Consider the following 15615-nt stretch of genomic DNA (forward strand, 5'->3'; position numbering starts at 1 on the left):
GAGCATAGACCCCGACGTGACGCGTGACTGGATCACTGTGGATGACGATCTGAGATACATGGTTGGGAGACTCCTGTTATCTAATTCATACTTAAGCCAGAATTAGTGGAAGTCATAGATATTCCAAAAAAACGTAAGTTGGACATGCAAAAGCAAGAGGCAATCCCAGTGTTTCACACTCAGCCAAAACAAATTATTCTGCCTCGTCTCCAAACTGTGTGAGCTCACTGTCCTTATTTGACCCTCTGTTGGCCCAAAAAGTGGTCTCATGTGGGCCGGGAGAGGAGCAGCAGCATGTACAGATTGTGTAAAGTAAGTAACTGAGATTCAATGAACCAGAAGTTCAAAGCGTTCAACACTTGTTGGCTTACAACAACGGTGTCAGCAGCGTTGTTTTACAAGATAGTTCAACTTTGAAATGACATTTTCATCACACGGAACAAAACAACATAAACAGGAAACCATTCCTGTTTCCGTGAGTATACGAACTGGTTGAGGACATAGACATAGTTTAATAATATTATGTCATCATATGTTCTCATCTGAAGAGTCAGCTGGACTCCTCCGTTGACTGTCCCTGCGAACTTATACAAGCAGTCAGGTTTTTCTCCAGTACACAATTCAACTTTTGTTTTGAGGGAGCATTTTTGCTTTTAAGTGTTTGTAAACTGGAGCTGGGGGAGGAGGGGTCTGCAACTTACAGAACACAAATCAAACAACACCCATGGAGCATAAAGCGTAAATCAGAAGCACAAAGACACACAGAAAACTCAGTTTTAACCTATTACGATTTTGTTGGTCACCCAAAGCTGATAAACAATGACGCTACTAGTGAAAAGTTAATTTCACTAGATATCTAATATATAATGCAAACCCTTGAAGACTTAACACTTTCAGAATATCTGTAATTAGTTGAGTTATTTATCCATGTGTGATTTCTTGTGTTGCAGTGAGTTGAGCTGCCTCAGCCCCCCTACAGATAACTTAGTTAATTTTTGATGAAACATCCCATCTAAGACGCAAACATGTCATCAGAGAGCTCATCTGAAACAGCCTCATAATAATAATAACCCTGGTTAGCTCACTGACCCTGAACTTGGCTGTTGAGAGCCTTCATACATTAACAAAAAAAGATAAGTCAGGCAGAACAAAGAGCTGGGACAATCAACAGCCAAAGCAATCCCATCCTAAATAAAATTATTCCTGTAAGTCTTGTTTTCAGCCTGTTAGATAGAGGATGAAATTAAAACAGAGGGCATCCTACAATATTTTTTTTTTCTGCGCTGTTTATGCCCCCTGTTGCTTGCAGACACACACACACACACACACACACACACACACACACACACACACACACACACACACACACACACACACACACACACACACACACAAAGCTCTTTTATCCACTTGAAAACAAAGAATGCTTTCCTCTTCATCCAAGCTCTTCACCCCTCGCTGCAACCCTCCTCTCCCTTTGGAGTGCCCTTCACCGTCTGACCTCCAGATGGAGACTCCCCAGGGGACAGAGGGTGATAGAAAGAAAATTAAAAAAGTACAGGGGGTTTAGTAATACAGTGATGAGTAAAAAAAAAAAAAAAAACGAGGGGAGGGATGCAGAGATGGTCAGGAGATATGTCCAAATATAGAGGGATGAAAGGAGGGGATGGGTGAGATATTACATGTAGTGATAAAGGCTGTGAAAGTAGGCCCATGTGAGGGCGGCTCTGAGTCAGCTGTGCCTGCCTGCCTGGCCAAACAAACGGGCTCCGGCTTGGTCTCTGCTGCAGTACACGGCTTTAATTATCTATGATGTGTGTGTTAGCGGCTGTGCGCACACATATGTGTGTTGTTTTTGCATGGCTGAGTGCGCCGCTTGCATGAAATGTCACTGCTGATGAAAAGCTTGTTAATAATAAATGATACTGTGTGTGTGTGTGTGTGTGTGTGTGTGTGTGAGGGAGAAACACAATTACAGAAGGACATAAAGAAAGGAAAACACAAGAGAGAAAAAGAGGAGCAGGCCTGAAAGCTGGAAAGTTGAGGAATGATAAAGAGTGATGATGAGGGAGAGCGGGAGGCAGCAGGCGGGGCTTCATGTGAATAATACATGTGATTGATAATGGCTTTATTTCTATGTAAATAATTCTCTCTTTGCTCAGGCCAAGTCACACAAACCAAAATGAGTTTACCTCAGAGCGACACAGAGTTCACTCTGAGGCAGATGCAAGGTATTAAAATGAATGTCATTATATTGGGCAGGGGTAATGAGGAGAAAACACGCAAAGTCAATACAGGAGAGGTTTCCCCCACTCAGGTGTCAACAGATCTTCTCCGCAGAAGATCCAGCAAAGATTCAGTTCTGGGTCTTTGCTCAACTGGGATTACTGCTGCTTGATTATATGCCTCCACTATCCAGTGAAAGATGCAGTTTACATGCATCGGTGTTTCCAACGCAAGGGCAGCAACATGATCTAGTGTATGATGATGTCCGTAAAATGTCTGTAAAACCAGAAAAACTCTTCACCCAGAAAACAAAATCGATGCAAAGGAAGGGCCTTTTATGAAGCAGCAGAATGTGCAACGCAATCATTTACAGCAGACGCAAAGTTACACAACACATATCTGTTTCTCATCTTGTGTTTGTGTTTCTATGTAGAGCATTTGACCGTAAGAAGATCCCTCTAGGGGGCTACTGTTCGGCTCAGTTGGTAGAGCAGGTGCCCAACATACAGTGGCTAACGTCCTCGAAGCATTGGCCGCAGGTACAACACTCAGCCTTGGCCTTTTAGTGCATACCAGCTTGTCACCCCCCACGCGTTTCCTGTCTCTCTATCAATACATGCAAATAGGAAAAATATATATAAATGTGTTTTTTTAATAAAGACAGAAAGAGAGAAGAAGACCCCTCTTGTGGCCGCAGAACAAACCAATGTGTGTTAGATGGAGCAAGATTGCGGTTGTCGTTAAGGGGCATTTTTATACTTCATCCTTATATGATTGTCTTAGAACTTATCCATTATCTCAGAATCGCTGTACGATGATAAAATCTTTATCATGGGCCATCTCGTATCACACTGTACCGTTTCTTACCTTGAGTTACTGTCACCCCTGCTTAGCACATATAGATCATTGTGTTTCAGCCACAGTGACCCTGACCTTTGACCTCCCAAATCTGACATGTAATCCCTGAGTCCAAGAGGAAATCTGTTTAAAATTGAACAAACATTCCCTGTTTCCTTTCTTAGAATTGAGTTCAGGAGCGCTGGACACAGAGACACACGCAGGGGCAGATGAACCACACATTACATAAAGCCTGAGGTCGCAGCGGTCTGTATCAGGAACAAAATGAGCTTCTACTAACAGGTTAAAGACCTCAGGAGCTGTTGGAAGATAAGTGGTTGTTATTCTGTATGCATCAGGTCGGGAAAATCGGTCATCGAGGGCAGTGATGATGAGCACAACATCAGTTAACACAAAGACATTTCAGACTGAGCCAACCGGAGTTTTTTTTTTTTTTTTTAAAAGCACCATCACCGATAAGTTCATTGCACCTTCAAAACTGCAGCCTGGGTCCATGCATCACAGATCCTAAAACCAGACCTGTCCCTTCATAGCTGACAGCAAGTCACAACACAGCCAGTCGACCTGTTCCTCTAGGATGACTTATGTTAAAGCAGGCGGATTAGCATCCAGACCCAAGACAGTGAACCCTCACACGTCGTCATCCTGCACCGTGAACCGCTCACAAAAACATCACATCACACTAATCAAAACACAACTGGAACGTATGAATCACCACATGAATCATCCTATGTGGCTAGATGTGTGCAAGAATGTCACTGTACAAACAGCCACTCTCCAACAACGGAGCAGAGGGGTCGAGAAATACAAGAAAGCCGTGTTATTCTTTCCCAATAATCTGAAGGTGACATTTCTCTTCTCTCTTGTTGTAGTCCTCCAGGATTGTAGTTCTTACCTTGGAGCATCGAAGCTGTCATAGGATCCCACAGTGTAATGGCGGAACAGCCTTTTGGCTCGTTCTCCACGGCTCTCTGAAACACGAAAAAAAATACAAAAACACAATCACAACGACGTCAGCAAGCGCTCGTCTACATGAAATCTTTAAACGCAGCAGAACAGCAACCGTATCACTGTAACTATTTTAATAGAATATCACAGGAGAATTTACTGGTCAACCAACACCAGACAGAAAACATGAACCTACTGTGAGACTAACATGTGTCTACCTGCCAAAACTATTTCTCACTCAGTCATTAATAGAGAATCAATCGCCCAGTTTTAACAAAACAAAAAAACAATAACAGATGTATTTACTAGTTTCAGCTTGAGTTGAAAATATTAAATATTGTAACTTTTTATTCAAAACAAAACAATCAATTTAAAGATATCACTTAAAGGGAAAGTTCAGATTTTCTGAAGTTGAGTTGTAGTTGATTTGTAGTGAATAGTGAATTGTCCTGATTTTGTCTACATACTGTATGTCCTGCTTTGCTCTATTTTTGTTTTCAATGTTTGTATGTCATTTTCAATTGGGTACATTTTATTTGCGATAGTAAATATTCTTACTTTGTTATTTTTTACTGTATTTTATTTTAACTTTGTTTAATCTCTTAAGGCGAGGTTTTGAGATAAGCCCTCATGGGTTTCTACCTCACCTGCACATGTGTTTTATTTTTTTATAATTTTTTTATTTTCTGTTTGATTCTTCTTTCAAAAAAATGTGCAAATAAACTAAACTAAACTAAACTATGAGGTACTTGTCAATAGTAAGTGTATAAACCACAGCAGAGGCCGATCAGCGAGTGTCAACACTGAAGCAGGTACTAATGCACATAATGCTTTATTTAAAACAAATGATGTATTGTACATGATAGCAATTGTTTGCCTTGATGAGTGAAACACTTGTTGGATGAGATTATTGATCCCATTTTATGACTGTACGAGGCCGCAGTCTGCAGCATGTTAGCTTAGCATAAATACATAAAATCTTGTTCATAGATACAAATCCAGCTAGCAGCACCTCTACAGCATACTGTTCCAATAATAGAAGTGGTCACACAAAACCTAAAGTCAGTTAAAATAATTATTGGAAAAGTGATGCTGGGTGTTCTTTAGGATGAGCCCGCTGCAAAATGTGTGTGCGTGTGTGTTTTTTTTTTTGTTAGTGAGTGTTTTGTGATCACCTGATCGGTTGTCTTGGCTTCGAAGCATCACTTCCTCCACACAGTCGGAGGGGAACCAGCCTGTGCGACCCCTGACCGTCCCCTCCCAGTACCCGCCCTCGCCAACACTCAGCACTAGAGGGGGTGGAAGGAAATAGCAGCATGTCAGGAGGACAAGGAAACACAACACACACCAGCACACACACACACACACACACACACACAGAAACCAAAGACAACACACGTAAAAAGACAACAGCATTATACAGACAGAAAATAAATCATGTAGACGCACAAACAGACATGCAAACCCTTCTACATACTAACCAAGACATACATACCTGGCAACACCTTAGACTTACTCACAAACACACACATATTCATACCTGCAGACATTGAATACAAACATACAGTATGTAGAGACCGAACACACTCATGTCAGGACATTTTACAAAGACATGTGGAGACACCTGGCTTGGGTTACATCTGGTGATAACAAGGCAGTATGAATACACTGATGTTGTTTTTAACAAGAAACTTTTCAGGAAACGCTGATGTGGCATCCCATGCTGTTCATGTGCCGAGTGTGACAGATGATGTGACACGTCGGCCATAACACTAAAACAAGCAGATTATGTTTAAAGCTCATATAAGGATTCAGCAGATTAATTACACATGTTTTGACTGACAACCTTCTAATTATTGTGCAACTGGAATCTCCACCCCATCATGCCCCTCCCCCCCCCTTCTTTTGTAAGTCTGTGTGTGTCTCTTTATCTCTTGTCCTGTCTATTGTCTGTATGCTTGTTGTCCTTGTTTGTTTTTGTACTCTTGTGCTTTCTTCTGGACTTTTACTATTATTTTATTTTTTATGAGTTTCTTTTGTTTTACAGTTCGCGTGTGGGGTTTTGGTACGTTCTTTCCCACGCCACTATTCACTGTTCACAGTCATTTCTGTATCTACCTACTATGGATGTTTTGGTTCAAATGTGCTGTTGTGCCATCTAATTGCAATGTGCACGTGCGTCCAAGAAAAATCAATACAAATAATTTTGAAAGCTCATATGAGGAGTTTTTAACTGGTTATCAAATTGAGTTAATTTAACACTCATGCCTTTATATAAAAAAGTAAAAAAGACCATCATCTTGAATTCCTGAACCTGCTGCGGCATCCTTTTTTTTTTTTTTTTACATTTTCAGCAGCAAATTTTCACAGAGTGAGGGATATCTTTGACTATTTAGGGAGGGCTGGATGAGATGTTTAGTCGGTAAATAAACACTTCTTACTCATCTACAGGATTTTTTCAGTAGAGAGAAAGCGGTAGTAGCCTGCAGGTTCTTTGGGTCGCCAAATCTTAACAAAGCGAAAGTTCCTCACAGGAGCTTTAAGCTTTTGGTGTTGTGGTCACTGTAGTATTAGGCGATGTCAGGTAGATTGCTATGTTCGTGTTTGTTAAGCTCACTATATCAGTTAACTTTATTGTGTTAGCGTAAAAGCTGCTAATTCAATCTCAGCTCTGAAATTGTTAAACCCCTGCAGTCAGCAGCCTGTATTACTTAAGTAACTTTCTGGGGCTTTGCCAAAGCCTTAAAAGAGAGAGTCTGAACAGAACTGTACATGTTGGTTGTTGTACTGTAGTATTCAGTTTGTCTCTGATGTTTCTGAATGTTCCTGTTTTTAATTACTGCACAGGTTTGGATTTCAAAGCGGCCCGTATGATTATAGTGGAGTTTTATTTTTATGTAAACAATCTTGTTAAAGAGGGAAGCACATGATCACACACCTATCTAGTGTCTATTTTTAGCAGAACATCATTTTCATTTCATGTCACCCCTGTCCTGTTAACATCTCCTCACAAACACTGACGCCCAAACAAACAGCCACTTTTAAATCACATGGAAGACAAAATGCTGCATTATGTTCCAGCCAACACACGAACATTACACACACACACACACACACACACACACACACACACACACACACACACACACACACACACACACACACACACACACACACACACACTGAGCATGTGAAAATATAAAAATGAATGCACATTTACTCACCTTTGACCCTGTCTCCCTTATTAAAGCTGATTTCTCGCTCGCCCTGGGCGGAGTGTGATCGGGTAGCTACAAAGACTCGTCCTGGGACGGCGCTGTAGAGGCGTCTCCGCTGGCCTGCAGTTTGTACAGCTGTGCTGGTGGGGGGGGCGGGCCTGTGGGAGGGGGCAGAGGGTTTGTCTTGGGATGTATGAAATGAATTTATGAATGGAATCTTATAATTTAATTGTTTATTTTTTTAGGTGTTAGGGAAGTCTCTGTTAAACTGACTACCACAGATTGGAAATTGGAGGATTTTGAAGATTTGATGTTTTGATGTTTGTCCACCACCTGGTTCTTTTAGTAAGTCACATTTCAACACTGACCTTTGTAGGTATGTACATTCACTTCATCCACACATGGATGTCTCTTTTTCTGAAGTAATAATATAATAATAATAATAATACATTTATTTATAAAGCGCTTTTAATCAAAGTGCTGTACAAAGCAATACAGTTAAAATACAGGAAAAACATACAACGAAATCATGACTCATACTCAACAGTAAACAGATGGGTCTTTAACTTTACTTTAAAAACCTCAACAGAACAAGTCTGCCTAATGGCCAGAGGTAACCTGTTCCAAAGTGTCGGTGCACAGAAAGAAAAAGCCCGCTCACCACGTATCACGTTAAAAAAGAACTTAAATAATCAAACAATGTCTCAAGAGCACTTTGGTCGGCGTAGATGAACCTTTAGTATTCTGAATGGCTGAATGAGTACGAACTATCCAACTAGATTTGATCTGCAGAGTCCTTTTGTACCTTTAAGAAAAAGCTAAAGACCCAGCTCTTTCATGAATACATACACACTTAATGATATTGATGATGACGATAATGATTTTGATGATGATGGTATTGTTTGATAATGATGAGGAATTTTAGGACGGTTTTGATGCTGCAATAAGAACAGCTGCTGATGTTGTGGTTTGCCTGTCAGCACCTGTGTGTCCGATCAGACTTAAAGCTGTTTGCACTTCCTGACGTTGTCTCCTCCTCTCTGGATCCTCGCTTGTGTTGTACTTACTCTCTGATGTACGTTCTGCTAAATGAATTGTGGAAATTGTAGACAGTGCAGGAGAGGTTCTAGTTTAGCCAAGGACTTTGGTCTAAGCGTCTCACCCCTGCCTCCGACTCTGCCTGCTGCGGTCCTCCTTGTCTCCGATCCGCCCTCGGGATGGGGATCGCGTTCTTGCACCTCTGGGACTGCTGGAGCTCCTCAGGGTGCCTGTATGCTTATAGCCCTGTAAGAGACAGGAAATGGAGAAAAGCAGAAAACATATTTAACAATAGTTACTGATAATAATAACATTAAAGTTGATCAAATATATCAAATAGAATAATACCATTCTGTCTCATTAATCATAGTTTTATTATCATCTTTTACGATCACTGAACAGAAACATACATCCTAAATCTTGACTTCATCATGACACATAAAAACTGCACTTCATGTACATGGACAGTTTGTGGAAAAGAACAAGATATAGGTTGGTGCAATGAGTACTGTTCACCACCAGAGGTTGATAAAGGTCATCCTTTATATTGTATCAAACAGTTAAGAGCTCTTAATTTGTCTACAAATGTTTTAAGCAACTGTTCAAGCCTCCTCTGATGTAAAAATTCCAATATTTATTTATATCATTCTTCTCTGAGATCAAAATAAATATACTGTTGACTCTTTTTTTATTGGATCCTTCAGAAGTGAACAAACCACTTCGACATGAAACAGTAAAATGTAGAAAAGCAGATTTAACATCAAAGTGGTACGAACAGGAAGTGTATAAAACAATCTCACACTCAGAAGCATCGGGCACAACACCTTTTCTACACAAAACACTGACAAAATGGACTTTGAGGTTCGATTGTTTTGTTCATTGTTTGTTTGTTTTGTGGAGAATTCTGACGTCTAATCTTGTGTTTCCGGGACTCAAACACAGACCTGCACAGAGACGATGTTGGTCCCCGGAGCGTTGGGCACTGCCATCCAGTCTGGCAGGTTCATGCTGCTGTCGCTGTTGGCTCGGAGAAAGGGATGTGGGTGGGGTATGGTGAGAGTCCGGGCACTCTCCCGCCTCTGGGGGGCGTACTTTGGAGACTCCACAAAGGGAACTGGGAGGTAAGGAAGGGATATGAAAAAAAAAAAGGGGGGTTGAATGTGAACATAACCTATTTCTCTTTGACTGTTAGTTTTCTTCGTAAATACATTTATTTACCCTTTACACCATAAATAACTATTTTTCATAGCGATGACCACATGCTGTGTCTCTATAGCACATGCTTTGATTTATAGAATTTGTCATATCTGTTTCAATGTATTTGTTGATTTAAGTTCCAAATCTCCTCCGTGAATAAATCATTTTAGAATATAAGAACTAAAGCTACTTTGATAGCTACTTACTGCTACTTACCCACATCTGTATCCCGATGATTCTTGATTATTTCTCCCAGCTCAAAATGGCCAGACACAACCGCCACCTGATAGAAAAACACAAACACACACACACACGCACACAAACAAATCAGATGAAAATGAAATATGGCGGCTTTAAGAAAGATTTTAATGAAGGAGTATCGATTCTCTGTAAGAACCACATTTTAAAGAGTTTAAACTTGTCGCTCTACTAGAAGTTGTTCTGGTAGCTGAAGAGGTGCCTGATGCAGTAAAGATGGATCATCTAAACAGAAACACTCAACTAGTGATTCCTCAAAGTTACAGGATGTCTGGATCTAAAAAGTCAGGTGAGGATAATCCCCTGGTTTCTTAAATGACACAAACACATGAGTTCATATGCAAAACACATTTTTGTATTCTTTCCACTTTTGCACTAATGCCTCTGACAAACTGCACAGGTCAGCGAACAATCCTGCAGACTTCAGTGCCCTCTCTGTGTTTTCTCCCCTTTTATTCTCCACCTCACACACAAACACATCAGAGAGTCTCAGCTGGCTCTTTGTGCTCCGACACAGTTAATGTATCCACATTCTGGGGTCACACACAATCACTGCCACCTGAGACCTCTGCATGCCTGCATGCATGCCAGCAGAATAATGGTTTAAAGTGAAATTAGGCCCTGGCACTTTCTGCTACGTTAACTTAATAAGACACTCAACAATACAAACAGTCAACATGCATAATTATCCAGCCACGCAGTAAGCCATTACCTGAAAGGGGGTCTGCCCACTGTTGTTCTTTGTGTCTTTGTTTGCGCCCCTGTAGAGGAGAATTCGTGCACAGCTTTCCTACAACAAAAAACACTGATTAAGAAATATGATCATTTAAAATATTGTGTTTAATCACTCTTTAGTACAGAGATGTATGTGGTGTGTTCCTATGTCTGCACTTTGTAATTCAGTTCTCTCTTCTTTGACTTTATGCTATTTATGCTCTTACAAGCTAAATATCAAATATTCTAGAAAACATGCTTTAAAAGCAGAGTGGAGCAAAAATTCAAGAATTTTAAGTCATCATTTAAAAGCTGTGTGGCAGACATGTGTAGTCAGTGATTTTTTTTGCAACCACATAGTGGCAAAACGTGTAAATATTCATACTTAATTGTCCATGAAAAATTCAAATACCCTGTTTTAGAGTTCTGGTTTGTTTATATTTTTCCAATCAATGTATTATCATCTTCTTTCTTGCTAAATACAAATTGAAATTGGATATCAGGATGCTGAACATAAAAGGTAAGAGTGCCTTTTTTTGTTCCTTTTATTTTGTGTTAGTATTTATTCAAAGAAGGAAGAGGATATATCAGAACATTTTCTCTTATTCATCTTGAAGAAAAAACTTGCTGTACCTTGTTGTATAAAGCACAGATGTGCAAGGCAGTGTTTCCAGAGGCATTCTGGGAGGAAGAGTCCGCACCATAGAAGAGGAGATGCTCCAGATGCTGCGAGTTTCCATTCTGACAGGCCTGAGTGATGAAAGAGAGAGAGAGAGAGCGGGAGAGAGAGAGAGAGAGAGAGAGAGAGAGAGAGAGAGAGAGAGAGAGAGAGCGAGCACAGAGTTAATAAGGAGGTATAAAAAAAAAGATGTACTGAAGAGTGAAACAGGAAGGATTCATGTGGCTGTTTAATAAAAAGAACAGAGGAGGAGAAGCAAACAAGGATGTAGAAGAGACAGTGACAGAGTCAGACTGTTATAAAGTGACACCACATTTAATTAACACCACCTCCAAAACCAGAGGGTGAGAAAACAGTCAGGGAACATCGGCCGGGTCCAATAATGACAATATTCTTAGAGCAATCCTAATCATACTGAAATGATGACAACAAGGAGACACACGTTCAGAGACAGTAACTTTGTTAAGGAGTCATTTGACTTAACAGTTTATACTGTTCAATCATAAGCTACTGAAGTTATTATCATTTGTACTCAGGCCACATTACATCATCATCTCATCTCGACACATTATTTTATTTCATATGGAAACATTGATGTGTGTCACCATGATTATGCAGCCTACAGGTGACTGAACTTTTTTTGCACTAAAGCCAAGTAAAAAAGTGAGAAGACATCTGAGCAGCAAGACAAAACAAATCTACCTGAATGAAGCTGATAACATAAATCAAAAGAAAACTCATTCTGGATTTATTGCTCTATCTTATTGTCATTGTACTTGTAATTTAGGCAACCATAGAAAAATACACATTTAAAGATATTAAGTGTGTGTATAAATATTAGCTTTATGGATATCTGATCAAATGTCAGTTTAAATGCTAAATGTAAAGGTGAAAACTTAACTCAACACGTATTGACACAGACAGTATACAACGGAGGCTGATTGGAAGAGGCTGATACCTTTATTTTTCTGTCCACTTCAATGCTGGAATATGAGGCTAAAGAAGCAGGGTGGATGGGTGAGATGAAGGGTGAAGGGTGTCCGAGATGAGAGGTGTGGCGTTTCACGGCATGAAGGGTTTTTTTTTTTTTTAGACGTAAACATGCAGACGCTGGAACACAGAGCACACTGGTACATCACAAACAGGATGAGAGGAACACAAGAAACAGAAACTGAAACTCCAAATCATCCCTAGTCAGATCTTTTGCCCTGTGCTGTAACGTCATTGGTTCCCAACCTGAGGTCCACAACCCCTTGAAGGGCCCTAAGGATCTAAGGGGTGGGAGGAAGCTTTATCTGCTCTGCGTTTGTCATGATTGTAGTCAATATGTGCAAATCGTATGTTGACATCACATAGTTTGGTAAGAGTAAGTGTTTATAGTGTAGGCCCATTCTGTTGGGATTTTATCAATGGAAAAAAAAGACAGCAATGCATGACTTTTTTTTACTAGGCGGTCCTAGGGGGGCTCAGGATTCTGAGGAAAAACGTTTGGGAACCTCTGGTTTGCAACACAACTCTTAAATAGATCTAAATCTGTATTTATATCGTCCTTATTCTACTATCCAGCTCTCAAAAGACTCTCCACCTGAAGTCTATGAAGAGCCAGAGCACACACACGTACCTGATGTGTCTCGTCCCAGCCGTTCTCGTCCCTGATGCCCAGCTTGGCGTGGTGATAAAGGAGTGTTTCACAGCAGGAGGTGTCTCCCCCTGTCAGCACAGTGTGGTACAGCGGCGTTAGCCCCCGCCGGTCCTTATAGTCAGGTGACGCACCAAGAGACAGAAGGACCTGCAAAAAACGACACAGCAGAAACGATAAGGCCAATCTTAAATACCTGCAGCCGTGAATACAATAACACAGAATAATAAAGCGTGCAATTATCACTCTGCAGTAAACTTACAATGACGTCTATTAACTAACAACACAACAATAAAAATGCAGCAAGGACAAGTTTCATAATGGGGTTTAGAATTTCAAGTCGGGGAATATTCATGGAATTTTATATCAGGTTTGGAGCCCACAGCCGGGGGTTCAGGTAGGTCATGAAAGACCTCAGGGAAGAGAGAATAATGTATTCAATCAGTCTGCTGCTCTAAGTCTTTTTTGCCGTTTAGCAGCTGTTTCTTTTCTTTATGGGAAACAAAGTCTCTGACAATGTGGCACATGTCATTATCTCCCTCCGAATGACTTTTCCCCTCTTCAGGTTGGTGCATGGTCTTACTGGCTGAAGATCTGGACGTATGCCTAACAGCAGACAGCTTTAAAACCTTTAAGCGATCCGACATTTTTTGGGGCATTTTGGCCTCTCATAGATAGGAAAGCTGAAGCGAGACAGGAAATGCCGGGAGGAGAACGAGGGAATGACATGCAGCGAAGGGCTGAGGTTGGACATGGGGCGCAACCGATAGTCCATTGGTGCCCCAAGCAATCTGAATTTTAATGTCTTTCTTTTCTTGAATAGATGAATGGGACTTTGGTTCATGTACATTTTCTGCATGGATGGCTGTGAATTACTTAAAGTAATTACTGTAAAGTTATTTCTGGATTCACTCCTTTTTCAGGCAACAACAATGAAAATGGGATATGATAAGTGCCTCTTTATCAGAGGACCACTATAGTGAGTGAGTATTTACCAGCAGGGCTGTATGGCGGTGGCCTCGAACAGCCTTGTGTATCGGAGTGAGTCCATCTTTGGAACGAAAGTCGATATGAGACCCTCCCTCCACCAGGACACGAATGGACTCGCCTCCACCCGGCTCACATTGCACTGCCAGGGAAAGAGGAGTCTCTGACGGACACACACAGAAAAACAAAGACAGCTTTTAATGGTTTAGAAGGACTGTGATACAGCAGGGGTCTGAAAATCACTTCATTTAGAGGTCAAACTGTTTGCACTTAGAGGGGAGTGCTGAAAGACTTTAAACTATTTAAATTATACATTTGAACTTTTTACTCTTCTGTCTTTGCTTCAAGGTTATGCTTTTGGACACCAGCAGGTTTCTCCTTGCAGGTTAGACAGAAAACAAACATATTCAACAAAACAAACTGTGTCAGGTTCACAGCAAGGGGATTTGTTTTTGTTTTGTTTTGTGCCAAAAGTCCTTATTCATACCCTTGATGTAAACCAACCTCTTAAATGCTTCTTAAGAAGACAATATATTAAGATTCAAGGGTACAAGCCAACGACTGTAAAAACAAAAAAAAGCTTTCTTCATAAACTTTTTTGATCATAAATCTGAAAAAATATATCTTTCAAAAAATGATCTTCAGGACAGACTGAAAAACAAAGTTCACTCCTTTAAATAGGAAAGAATCAGGAAGTCTTCAGGTAGGCGAGCTTGCACTACTGTAGGCAGTGTTCTCACTTAATGCCTGCATGCTAACTAAAGCTAAAGCTAGCATGATGGCAGGTGTGTTTCTGAAGCTCGACATTTAATTCAGCAATTAAGCATGCTAGCATCTTCATTAGCTCCGAAAACAGAAAAACTGTCCTTTTAAGAAAGTTGAAGTCTGACTTTAACCGGTTTTATCTTGTGTTTTTAAACTGCTGTTTATCTTCTAAATCTACCTCAAGGCTCCAAAGATTCTTAAGAAGACAGTGGAACTAAAGTATCATTAGGAGATATTTCAGAGACTTAAAAGAAGACACACTCCGTATAAAGACATAAGACAGTTACCCGGGGATAGAGGAGATTTGATCTGAAATCCTGCCATCATAGGGAGGATTTAGGTATTATATCAGTTTGATTCTGGGGATGCTTAACTCCACACGCTGATACATTTCAACACACTGTCAAGATTCCCGCACATGTTCAGAATCATCGCTGTTAAAATAAAATGAAAGCCTCTCTGGAGAGTGCCTCTGATCATCGGTTTCATGCAAACAGGTTGCATCGTTAGCTTCCAGGTAAATGCTTACAAAATCTGTTTTCTCCAATGAATGCACTGGTACTCTTCCAGAACTGCTGACATCAAAGAAATCGGCAAAGAAAATAAAAAAAAAAACGAGTATTTTAAAAACATGTGTAAAGCTGTGTCACGATACTTTCAATCGCACTTAACGCACTTGAAAACTGTTGAGCTGCAAAGTTCAATGACACCTGGAAGAATAAAGCATTCAGAGCATTCCCAGCCTAACAAGTTACAGAGCGCTGGCTGCCATGGCGACAAGAGTTTTTGGCAGAGCGGAAAACGACTGAGAGCTTTTATCTTCCAACAGATCTCAGGTAGTCAGATAATTCGGGGTGGGGGGGGGGGATGTTGTGACTGCTCTTTCTCTGAAGTTGCCGTGTCAGGATGACTTGGGGGATGCCCATTAAGCAGTTCCCTTGGCAAACATGGAAGTGAACATGGAGCCGTGCTGAATGTGCTAGAATCATTTTATGAAGCATGAAAGACGCTCGGGTGTGAGAACTCCTGCTGGATGGGAAAGCATGAAAAAAAAGGAGTTCTGGGGAGACGAGCCCCATCACATGGAA

At 40.7% G+C, this 15615-nt stretch overlaps 1 protein-coding gene across 1 annotated transcript in view; it reads right to left on the reverse strand.

The window, feature by feature from the left end:
* Positions 1-15615, reverse strand: part of shank1 (SH3 and multiple ankyrin repeat domains 1) — a 78442-nt gene that overhangs the window by 23195 nt on the left and 39632 nt on the right. The window contains exons 6-15 of the mRNA XM_061065723.1: positions 13771-13925; positions 12758-12925; positions 11091-11207; positions 10456-10533; positions 9702-9768; positions 9233-9402; positions 8413-8534; positions 7257-7408; positions 5208-5321; positions 3980-4055 (exon numbers count right to left, since the gene is read on the reverse strand). Coding sequence (XP_060921706.1) covers positions 3980-4055; positions 5208-5321; positions 7257-7408; positions 8413-8534; positions 9233-9402; positions 9702-9768; positions 10456-10533; positions 11091-11207; positions 12758-12925; positions 13771-13925 — 1219 coding nt within the window. The remainder of the gene's footprint in view (positions 1-3979; positions 4056-5207; positions 5322-7256; positions 7409-8412; positions 8535-9232; positions 9403-9701; positions 9769-10455; positions 10534-11090; positions 11208-12757; positions 12926-13770; positions 13926-15615) is intronic.

Source organism: Labrus mixtus, chromosome 20 (genome assembly GCF_963584025.1).
Source record: "Labrus mixtus chromosome 20, fLabMix1.1, whole genome shotgun sequence".
NCBI classification, from domain to species: domain Eukaryota; kingdom Metazoa; phylum Chordata; class Actinopteri; order Labriformes; family Labridae; genus Labrus; species Labrus mixtus.